The sequence below is a fragment of the Equus caballus genome, chromosome 27 (assembly GCF_041296265.1).
Source record: "Equus caballus isolate H_3958 breed thoroughbred chromosome 27, TB-T2T, whole genome shotgun sequence".
Classification (NCBI taxonomy): domain Eukaryota; kingdom Metazoa; phylum Chordata; class Mammalia; order Perissodactyla; family Equidae; genus Equus; species Equus caballus.
In genome coordinates this window covers 22,259,530-22,271,719 of record NC_091710.1, presented here as the reverse complement: position 1 = coordinate 22,271,719, position 12,190 = coordinate 22,259,530, and the positions used below count along the sequence as shown (strand labels likewise).

At 39.0% G+C, this 12,190-nt stretch overlaps 1 protein-coding gene across 4 annotated transcripts in view; it reads right to left on the bottom strand.

The window, feature by feature from the left end:
- Nucleotides 1–12,190, bottom strand: part of ZMAT4 (zinc finger matrin-type 4) — a 321,138-nt gene that overhangs the window by 38,360 nt on the left and 270,588 nt on the right. For 3 of the 4 annotated variants that reach the window (XM_001490204.5, XM_070253544.1, XM_023630755.2), the window contains exon 6: nucleotides 6,666–6,762. The exons of the other annotated variant lie outside the window; for it this stretch is intronic. In XM_001490204.5, the coding sequence (XP_001490254.2) occupies nucleotides 6,666–6,762 (97 nt within the window). The remainder of the gene's footprint in view (nucleotides 1–6,665; nucleotides 6,763–12,190) is intronic. 4 annotated transcript variants of the gene reach the window in all.

Sequence of the window (12,190 nt, the reverse complement as noted above, 5' to 3'; positions counted from 1 at the left end):
GGCTAGAAAGACTTGGTGACACTCCATAAGCCCCATTCTCTAGGAGAGCTATTTTTCACAGCCAGAATCATAAAATGGGACAAGCAAAGCAGTAGCCTTGGGTTTTAGATTTCGTTCTCTATTCCAAGCCTTTCTAAGCAGCTTACAAATGATGATCAGCAGAAGAGAAGTAACTTGGCACTCTTTGGGAAAGGACAGCTCTATTTTCAATACTGTCTTATGCCCTGCTCATCTCAGAGCTTTACTGATGATACGTATTTTAGATTTTCAAGAAAAGAAAACTTTCTCACGAAAAGAATAGTACATACCAAAGTTCCAATCCTTTGGTTGTTGAAATTCTTAGTAAGTACCAGTAAACCACATTGAAAATTCCACAAAGAATATCTATATTTTTCATACTTTGAAGAAGTTCCTGATTGATTTGTTGTTTATTTGCTTATTTCCAAAGAGAACATCCTGAGTTTTGAAGCTACGTTTATTTTAAGTCCAGAAGGTTCTTGATGGTTGGCGTCTCTTGCAAAACTATCTTATTTGTTATTGTTCACCCCTCAGATAACTACTATCCTGAAAGCAGGAACTGAATTCCGAGGTATTTAAAGGAAGTACAGTCCAGTTCTGAAAATTAGTCTGAACACCCATTCAATTATTTCACACATAAATGAACGTAATGGGGAAATGAATAATATGAAAGCTTTGTCTGGAGGGGTCATAATAATTGGGAAAAACTGCAGAAAAAGCAATGGATATCACCATCTAAGGCTTCTTCTCAAAGGAAGTAACAAATTTAGAAATTACTACTAACATTTGGTCAGTTTGATTTATTCTCCTAGACACTTGTGTCTCATTTTCAACCATCTGAAGTATCAAAGTAAGTAATGACAACTTTTACATCCTTTATTTCTAGGTAATATAATGTCCTGAGGCTTGAAGTGTTCCCTGAACTCAAATTTAAGTACATTATAAGGGAATTGTTCATTAATCTATGGTATGTGCTCGTGTGCCTTTAAATTTCATTTTAATCATTTGTACTAATTGACAGACTAGATCCCCTGGAAACCCTGAAAAATCTACTAATAGGCAATTGCTTTATACGTCAGTGTGATCATTTGCATTTCTAAACTTTTAATCTCATTAGATACTTAATATTTCTCTTGCTATTTAACAATGGAAGCAAAATTTGATTGCCATTTTGTTGTTTATGACACTTGTCTAAAAAAGAAAAGGCTCTTTACTGTTAGTAAAGAGCAATATGATGATGATAACATTATTTAAGTATTATTATAACAGTAATAATACTGATGGCTGATAACCTGACTTCTGTTCTTGGCTCTGCCAACCAATTATCTTGGGGGCCTTAGACACGTCATTTGACTTCTCTGAGACTCAATCTTCTAACCTATAAAATGGAGATGCAAACATCTGGTCAATTTCAGAGATGCTGTGCACGTTAGATATGATAACACTTTCAAAATATTTTAATTTGTTGTGTACTCCAGTCACCCAGAAGTTCCACTCCACTTGTCAGTGGTGGCCTCATCACTATCATCACCATCTTCAATGTCATCATCATCATCGTCGTCATTATTGGGATAGGCATAGTAAGCAGTTGCCCAGGAAAATGTGACTGAAGAGATATGTCCGGAACAAGGCAAGTAGGTTCCACCTCTATTAATTTCCCAGGTCTGCCTTGAAACAGGTACCACACACTGGGTGGCTTCAAACAACAGAAACTGATTTTCCCACAGATCTACAGGACGAAAGTCTGAAATCAACATGTCAGCAGAACATGTTTTCTCCAAAAGCTCGAGAGGAGAATCCTTTCTTGTCTCTTCCAGGCCCTGCCAGCTCCTGGTTTTTCTCAGCTTATGGAGCCATAACCCAAATCTCTGCCTCTGTCTTCACATGGCCTCTTCTCTGTGTGTCCAAATGTCCCTTTCCTTTCTCTCCTAGAGACCCCAGGCATGGGATTTAGGGTCCACCCTAAAGCCAGTGTGGTCTCATGTTGAGATTCTTAACTATTTATATCTGCAAATACCCTGCGTACAAATAAGGTCACATGCTGAGGTTCTAAGTGGATATAATTTAGGGTGGCATTGCTAGCTCCAGTGAAAGATGGAGGCTGACTGGGAACCTGTTTTAAGATGAATTTTAAGGCTGAATTCAGGATCGGCAGGAAAGAGCACCAGGATCACGAGCAAGACATAGAAAGTGGATGCACATTTGTCGTATTCTTGTCATCACTAATCGCTTACCTATGAGGAACCTGAGACTTCAGGAAGATTTGTCAGTGCCCAAGGTCACTCAGCGGCAAAGTTGTGCTAGAAATAAAATCTCCTGACTCAAAACTCAGTGCTCTTTTCATTACATAATTTAAAGATCTTTCCTTATCTCAACACTTCTCTAAAAATTATTACTAAAAATATAAATATAAGACCTTGAAAATTACTGACATCTTAATACTTATGTTGATTTAATTGGTCAGGTTAGAATTGTTAGAAACAATTTGGCTGACTTCCACTTCTGGCTCTGATAGCATAATTGGTATCACACTAACTTTCCACCTGAGAAAAAAAGAAGAGTTGGATAAAATTTAAAAGAAAAACTTTCGAAAGCTTTGAAGAGTTGGTGTAGTTGACATTGGTATGTTTTAAGGAAAGTATTACTGGTAACAAAGAAGGGCACTTCAGGATGGCAAAAGATGATAAAAAGGGCCAATTCAATAGGAATACATTAAAAAAATCCTAAATTTGTAGGCATCTAAAAATATACCTTTAAATATATAAAGTAAATGAAAAAAAGATACAATTAAGAGGACACATAGTCAGATCCATATTCGTAGTTAAAGGTTTTTAACTACCTCTGTTTTTCATGGATATAACAAGCAGACAAAAAAATCAGTGAGGACATAAAAGATATGAATGAGATTAAGAAACTCGACCTAATTGATATATAGAACCATTTAGCCAATTATTGAAAAAGAGACATTCTTTTCATGAACATGGATTACTGCCCAAATTGACCACATGCCTGGGGCACAGAGCAAATCCACATAAATTTCAAGAGATTGAAGTCATTTAGAGCACGTCCTCCAGCCACCGTAGAATCCAGGCACAAATTAATCACAAAAAAATACAAAGAGAAAAATCTCCCAAATAGTGAATTAAGCAAAACAATTTCAAAAGACCATAAGAAAAAGAAGAAATCACAGTAAAAATTAGAAAATACATTGAAATAAATGATGAAAATACTACATATTAAAACTTCTGGAATACAAAAAATAACTTGCAGAATGCAGCTAAAACAATCTGTTGAGGCACATGGAGAGCCTTAAACGTATATTTTAGAGAAAAAAGAAACACTGAAAAAGTAATAACCTATACTTTCATATTAAGAAGATGGAGAGGAGGGGCTGGCCCCACGGCCTAGTGGTTAAGCTCGGCATGCTCCTCTTCGGCGTCCTGGGTTCAGTTCCTGTGTGCCAACGTACACCACTTGTCAGTGGCCACGCTGTGGTGGCGATCCACAAACAAAACAGGGGAAGATTGGCACAGATGTTAGCTCAAGCTGAGTCTTCCTCAGCAAAAAAAAAAAGCTAGAGAGGAAATGCAAATTAAGTCCAAAGGGAGTAGAAAGAAGGGAATAACTTTTTAAATGGCAAAAAGGAACTGCATGTAGGAAAAAATCAACAAACCCCAACATTCATTCATCAAAAAGACTAATAAGGATTAATAAAATTCTAACAAAAATGATCAAAAACAAGAGAAGAGACACAAATAAACAATATCAGGAATAAAAAATACCCTACAGACATTAAAAATAAAATTAGGGATATCAAGAGCAATTTTATACGAATGCATCTAAAAATGTAGATAAAACGGACAAATTCTTTGAAAAACAACTTATCGAAACTGATACAAGAAGACGTAGAAAATATGAAGAGTGCTTTATCAAAAAAATTAAGTTTCTAATAATAATATTCCCACAATATAACGCCAAGATGGCTCCACCAATGAATTCTTCCTAATATAGTAAGAAATAGCAACAGTTTACCACAAACTCATACAGGGAGTAGAAATAAAGGGAAGACCTCTTTACTTGTTTAATGAGGCCAGCGTAAACTTGATACCAACCCTGACAAGGATATTACAAGAATTTTGGAACAATCACACACGCGCGCGCACACACACACACAAACCCGGCACTGAAATTAGGTATAAGGGCAGATGAAGCAGGTGTGTGAAACAGGCTATGAGAATTATTTCCCTCCTAGTTCTCTCACTTCACTCTTTAGGAGAGCAACCTTGAGCTGTTGAGGTCGAAATGAACTGTGACTTCTTTGCAGGAAAGAAGGCAGCACAGCAGGAGATGTACCCTTCTGAAGCCATGCATATTTATCAAATCACGCCAGGGCAGTGACGCCCTCTTTTTCAAAATTCAGCCTAGTACTCTCTATTGGCACTCCTCCCTTCCAAGCCCGCCTGTGGTAACTGAGCGAAGTGGAACCCGCAGAAGCATGAGTTGGCCACTGCTGGGTTCCGCGTCGGCCCTGCCATTGGTTGGCAAGGTGACGTTGAGAAGTAACCTAATCTCTAGGAGCCTTAGTTTTCTCCTATCAAATAATGGGGCAGTAATATTTATCTCAAGGCAGTGAAGGGTATTAAATGAGGTAACAGATGTGATAGTGCCTAGCACAGATTCTGCCACCTGAAGTTTTTACGTACAGATAGAGATTTTCCTGAAGCTGTTATTTACGTGATTCATGCTACCTAAGCTCACTATTGTCTACTTTTTCTACTTATTAAGGGCAATCAATACATGTCCCTGAAAGATTGTCACCTATTGTTGCAACTCCTTGTGATGCGTCTGTGGGCACATCAGACGCATGTTAACTAGAAGGCCTATGGCATCTCTTACAACATAATAGTTAGAAAGACGATGAGTAGACTATTTGGGGGCGGGGGGGGCACACTGTCCAAGAATCATTACGAGTGCTCTAGGACTCCATAACAAATCAGAGAAAATTCTTTTTCTGAAAAATTACCTTGCTAAAAGTCCTGTGGGTGGATCAGAGGAAAGCGGCTTCCACTCACAAGACAGAACAATACTGTAGACAGACTGAGGGTCAGTAACTAAGTCTAGGCTTAAATTTCCTCACCAAAGCCAGACCCCTTGGGACCTACGTCTTTACAACACCTTTGCAAAGAAATTTCCTTGTCTGGAATGTGCCTTCCTCAGGACCCTGCCTAGAAAATTGTTACTTTAAAATCACACGTTCATTGGATCAAAAGTGTTTATGAAGCCCCTTAACATGCATCGAGTGCTGTGCCTGGCACTGGGGTTACAAGGGTGAGCGAAATCTGACCTGCACCTCATGCTTCTCTGCTCAAACTCTGCACCAGTGTCCCTGTAAAGCTCGCCCTGGTCGCTCCCTGCCTGTACTCCAAGCTCTGGGTGTACACATTATGGTATTAGCAAATAATCAAGTGTTTACACAGCTTTTTCCCCAGCCTGGCAGGGAGCTCCATAAGAGGAAGGCCCAAGTCAATTCATTCTTTCTTCCCCAGTGCACACCTCGGAGTCTGACACATATTGGGCACTCAATAAATGTTTGCTGAATGAATTATGCATTATTCATGAGACCTTGATACAGTCAAATCTGTTAAATGATTCTGCTAATGAATAAGAGAGAAATGAAAACAATAACACTCAGGAAAATTACATATTTCTGAGATATTTTTTGGTTTTATCCTATTTTATTAGATTTTACTACCAGTCCTAACAGCTACTTTATTTTTTTTTTTATTAAAATTTTTTTTTTTTTTAAGATTTTATTTTTTCCTTTTTCTCCCCAAAGCTCCCCAGTACATAGTTGTATATTCTTCATTGTGGGTCCATCTAGTTGTGGCATGTGGGACGCTGCCTCAGCGTGGTTTGATGAGCTGTGCCATGTCCGCGCCCAGGATTCGAACCAACGAAACACTGGGCCGCCTGCAGCGGAGCACGCGAACTTAACCACTCGGCCACGGGGCCAGCCCCCCCTAACAGCTACTTTAAAAATGCCTGCAAAGCTAATGTCATTGGTTTTTAAAGAGACACACAGTATAAATATAGGTGAAATTATGCCTAATTAGCCTTTTTGCATTTAAAATCATGAGAATTTGGGGGAAGAAAACAGAATGAGCTTATATTTAATTGGAAATAGCTACATATGTGAGTGACTTGTACCAGGGAATTTGTTAGGTTTCTATACTAATCGACAATGTTCATCTAGAAATGGCAAGTAGTAGAAGATATTCATAGAATTTTACTTCATAACACCGAAGTCTGGCGCATTCTCCAAACAGAGATAACATTACTTATTTGAAAGCACTTTGTATAGACCTAAAAGTTTCCTGAAGTTTGTAAAAATGTGCGGAACTGTCCTTGATTAAATTTGAAAAATGAAGAAAATAATACCCGTCATTACTTGTGCCAAAAAAAGGAGAAGAGGCCATTCTTCTCGTAATCCTGGGCAGATTCTGGAGGCTTAAGCAGAGTAAACATCAAGGAAACTTTAGCGATCAAGAGATGTAATTTCCATCTACTTCTTTTGAAATAAAAAAATGCTTAGCCTTTATTCATCACGCTAAAAACTCAGACAAAGGACTGGAGAATGAAGTACCTACTTGGTCTGGTGTTTAGATCCTTTCAGGTGGGCGTGATACTGTTCTATTGAGTTTAGGGAGACACTGCAGATGGTACATCTGTAATTGCGCCTCAGACCTGTGGACAACAGACAGACCCGGTTAGCTGCATCCTTGTCATCAACCAACTGAATGAATCCTCCAATCTCCAAAAGTTCAGAGACAGAGTATCCTAGAGGCCGTCTGGTGCACCCCACCAACAATGCTTCAATCCGTCCTTCCAAAGGCCAGCCAGGAGGCCCCTTAACAGAAGAATGACCGTGAGCACGTTAGAAGCAGCCGGCGCCATTTCTACATGACAGGAATTATTAGAACGTACTTCTCTGAGGCAAAACGTTTCTGGACATTTTGTAACCCAAACAAAGAAGCATTCTACTTTTTCCTTAAGGCGTACAGACATAGTAAGCTGTCATCTCTGCAATGAAACTTAAGACTTCAGAGAAAAACTCTGTCTCAATTCTTCTTCCTCCTCTATTCCAGTGGCAGAATCAGAAATTTGACTTTAAACATCATTCATTGGGGTTCTTCTTCCAGGATCATCTTATAAAATGTAAATACCGAAGAGAAGGATAATATATTAATCTAATTCACATGAAAGCTTACTTTCCACCAGAGAGTTTAAAAGAAAGTTATTCATTCATTTGTTTATTCATTTAACTCCTTTATTAACAGAGCATCAACTGGGGACCAGGCACCAGGGATTCACGAGGAATAAGATGCTCTTTGCTTTCAAGGAGTTTAGTAACAACCTTGACCCTTTGTAATATTGACTCATCTGGAGTCCAACGTGTTAGAAAGCAGCTTTAAGCAAACAACTTTAAACATTTGCCACAGCTCAGAGACCCACAATGGAGTGCACTCCTCCTGCTAGTATTTCCCATCAGAGTAGAGAGGAAGGAAACTCAGAGTCATGACCTGAAATTTCGGACTTAACTCCTAGCTCCAATTATTCTTGGTTGTGTGGCCTAGGAAAAGGCACTTAAATCTTTTTCTGGCCTCGGTTTCCTCATCCACAAGATGAATACAAGGGCATCCACATCACAAAGCTGTTGAAAGATGCAAGTGAATAAGATATATTAAAATGCTTAGCAAGTGAGTAATCGTTATTAATTTTGCTCTAAAATTCTATGTCTTATCATTGTAAAACCCAGGCTATTAAACAATTGTAGCATTTTTTTCTGAAGAATGCATAGTATTTTCTTTCTAAGAGACAAAATCATTCTTATTTTCCTAAAAAGAAAATAATGCACAATGTTGGAAACTGCTACCTGGGTGACTTTATGCAAATTAATTGACTTCTCTGGACTTCTATGTGCTTACGGTATTGTGGGGAGGACTAAGCGAAACAAAGCATTTATGAAAGAGTGTCTGGTACACAACAAGTGATTAACATAAATTAGATATTATTATGATTTCAAAGAGATGTTAATTGGAACCACCATTTATGTCCCAATGTTCCAGATGATGCCCTAAGATATAGATGCTAACTACGCTCACATCACTAAAGTGAGGGATGAGAACCCCGGCCCAGGACATCCAAAGGGAATCGTCAAGAACCAGTTTCCAATCCTGTGCTGCCACTCACCACTAGTCTAAAAAAAGGATGGAAAAGAAACAAAGAAATAGGTAGAGAATTTCTTAAAGGCAGCTGTATTGTACTGTGAGCTCCACTTCCCTTCCTCCATGTCAGCTGGGGAAGTCTTTCTCTTTCACCTCAAACCTATGGGAAAGGATTCAATGGAATGACCTAGAGAGCTTGAGGAGTGCCTTGCTGTATTTGGGAAGCCGTATCCTGGACTCGATACCACCTGCAAGATCCAAAGGGCTAGAGACTGTAGCTAGTTAGCTACTCTGATGGCAAAGTAAGAGAGGTAGCAGGATTGGGTACGGCCCGTACTCTCAGAGCTCGTCAGAGCAAAAGAGAAATGAATGTTTCCCATAGACTGTGTGTGTACCATGTATGAGAGGAGCTGGTTTGGTGATGTCTTAGATACTGGAGTCGGGGTCAATGAGACCTGAGCAGAAAGATGCTAGAAGTGTTCAGCTGGATGTCTAGAGGCTTCAAGTGACCCCAGAGGAGATATTTAGCCCATATCAAGTAATGGCGAGTTTCTGAGAAAGCCATGAAGTCACCCCATGAGAAGAAGAGTCAGTTTACCACCCCTGCCAAATCAGGCAGCATCCATGCCAGCCTGTATACGTGTCTATCAAGTAAACTTTTATCCCTTTGCCTTTCTAAGCTGACACTGTGCATTCCTCAGCCCTGGAGGAGCCTGAGGTAACCTGTCGAGGTAAAGGAAGAAAAACCAAAGCCCCAGGCAGAGGAAAATGAGAGGAGACCCCGCACGCTCTTTCCCCAGCGCAAACAGGCAGAACTGACCTGAGGTGGAGGTGGAGGCACTAACTTCTAACAAAGTCTGGAGGTATTTAAAAATTATTTTTCTACCCTGGGTATATCAATTAATGACATAGAAACTTTACGTATCTAAGAATGAGAGTAAAGAAGTTTTTGCTCCTCAAAGGTGAGTGAAAATTCATGAAACTTACCCCAGTTTCTATCCAGGGGAAAGAATCCCACAAAGATGGTTTGAAAGGGCAGTGGAAGGCAAGAAGGTTTCTTTCTGATTACAGCCCATGAGTCCTGCCTCCTGAATGTTGCAGTGGCATCAGAACTGCTCCTCTGTTGATAACGTGACAGAGCAGAACTTCCGGAAGACTTTCAAATTCTTATGGCCCAATGCATGCTTCAGAGAAACCTATTTGACATGTCACGTGATAAGCTGGGTTGGCCAGTGTAGGGACTAAATTGTTGCTGTGTTTCTTTTAATTTCAATCAGATAATTGAATACTGACTTACCTAATTGTTCAATTAACAGTCAATTCAGTTATGGAAAAAACGAGTAAAACCACAGATCTTCTTAGGAAGCAATCTAAGGAACTCAAAACTTTCAGGCACAAACTGACAGTTCAGAGATGAAATAGACAACTGTTAACTCTCTATTCCCTCAAGCAATGACTCCCAAACTTCTGAGTGGGATGCATCCTCTGGTAACCGTGCTAAAATGCAGATTCCCAGGCACAGCTGCTGGAAATTGATTCTAATAAGCTTTAAATGGGGCTTGGGAATCCACAAAAGGTTTCAGTCTTATAATCCAGCCCCCAACACACACACTTTAAAATGTACTGTCCCACCGTCTCAGATTCCCTTTGGTAACTTGAATTTGTCATAACAATACTGGATCCTTTTTTCAAAAAGCTATTCCATAAAGAAGAGCTGCGTCACATTGCCTGTCCATTTCACAGGTGTGCTTGGTTCAGAAAGATCACTGTAGTCACCAAACCTGGAGGCTAGAAATGATCACAACCAGCACGTGAGTTGTTTGAATGCTAATCCAGGGTTGATCCATTCTCCTCTTTTATGCATGGAATCCGAATATAAACCAGCTTCAGGCCTTCCTCCCTCCAGAGTTATCCATCAATCTTGCCATAATAAATGGTAAGCACTATTTAATATGGGCCCTCTTCAGACTACAGACTAATCAGAAGTCTCCGCATAACAAATGGAAGTTCAGCTTGGCAACAGGCATAAATATTTATGTTTGAAAACAAGCATTTTTAAGATCACCAACAAATCTAAAAAACATTCTGATCTGTTGCTTTCCATTACAGTTCTCAAGCTCTGCAGCCAAACAGAGGCGTGGGCAGGAAATATTTGTCACTTTATTGCAATGCAAACTACAGGGAGCATAAACCAGAAAGGCAGTGCATGCAAACAGGAACACGGCAGAGAAGGGCAGAGGAGTCCTCCTCCACACATGACACAGCGTCCTTGGTGGGAACTGAGGGCTCAGTTAATATCCTAATTACTTTGGAATTATACAGCTCCTTTTTCCTCATAGAACTAGAGAATTTCATTAAACAAAAATGCTAACTTTCTTCAATTCATTTTCAGTGCAATACCATATTAAGAGTATCCTAAAACCTTTGTAGACCTAAAGGTTATTTCTGCATGATCACCAATAGGTGCTAGGAAACATGGGCTCTGCCAGCAAGAAGCTGGCAGTCTGGCTGGAGAGAGAAGATATGTATACAAATAGCAAGAATAGATCATAAAATAGCAAGGTAGATCATAAGAAGTACCACAGTCAGGATGAAGTGAAATGTTATGGGAACTAGAGCAGAAGATTGTTTCTCACTTAGAGAATCTGGAAAGCATCTTGGAGATGCTTCACTTTTGTATTTATATTCCCTAGCACAGTGTGTAAAACAGATGGTCCTGGAGAGTTTAGTGTTATGTGACTACTCAATGCGTCTTTTCAAGTCTAGCAAAGCTAGACTTTAGATGTCTCTGCAACTTTAGGTACATCCATTCTACATTAGAGAAACATCATTGCACCTTATGATGGTCCCTGGTATTTTGCTGAATGTCAAGAATGTAGGACAGAATAAAATAGACAGAACAAATTATTTTTTATGGAGCTAGTCAGGTAGAAAGACAAGAAACAAGTAAACAAATAAAAACGTAATTGAAGATTGTGAAAGTACTACCCAAGATGTAAACAGGATAACAAGAGAGAAGCAGGAAAGAAGGCTGATTTTGGATTGTATGGTCAACAGGAGTTCTGAGAAGAGTGAAATGAAACCAGAGGGGTGAGAATCAAGCTGTGATGTGAAGAACTGGTTACAGAGTTGTCCAGGGAGAGTAAACAGCAGGCATAGAGGGCCAGACGTGGAAATAGGCTTGGACTGTTCAAAGAAAAAAAAAGTGGTGAAAGGAAACAGGCAAACTAAACAATTATCAACCCAGAATTCTATATCCAGCAAAAATATCTTTCAAAATTGAAAGTGAAATGAGAACATTTTCAATAAACAAAACCTAAGGGAATTGTTTGCCGGCAGACCCGCGCTACAGAAATGCTTATAAATTTCTTCAGGTAGAAGGCAAATGATACCAGATATAAACTCAGATCTACAGGAAAAAAACTAAGAACACGTGAATGATTAATATGTGGATATGTATCTTTTTTTATTCCTCTAAATTTATTTGAAGACAGCACACAATTCAAAGCAAAAACTGTAACATTATATTGCATCTTGTGGTGTTTATAATGTAGATACATCTAAAATCTGTGACAATAATAACACAAGAATGGGTAGGAGTAGAAAAATACTGTTGAAAGATCATTATATTTTACATGAAATGGTAAATATTAACTCTAAAGAGGCAGTGGTCATTTAAGGATGCACAGTATAATCCCCTAGAAACAAAAACAAAGATATAAAGCTAAAGATCCCATAGAGAAAATAAAATAGGGTAATAAAAAGTATTTGATTAATCCAGAAAGGGACAGGAAATGAGGAACAGAAAAGTGAAAAACAGAGGGAACAAACAGAGAACAACTAGCAAAATGATAGAGCTAAATTCAACCATATCAATAATTATATAACACGTAAATGGACTAAACACTCAAAAAGGCAGAAATTGTCAGACTGGATAAAAAGCAAGA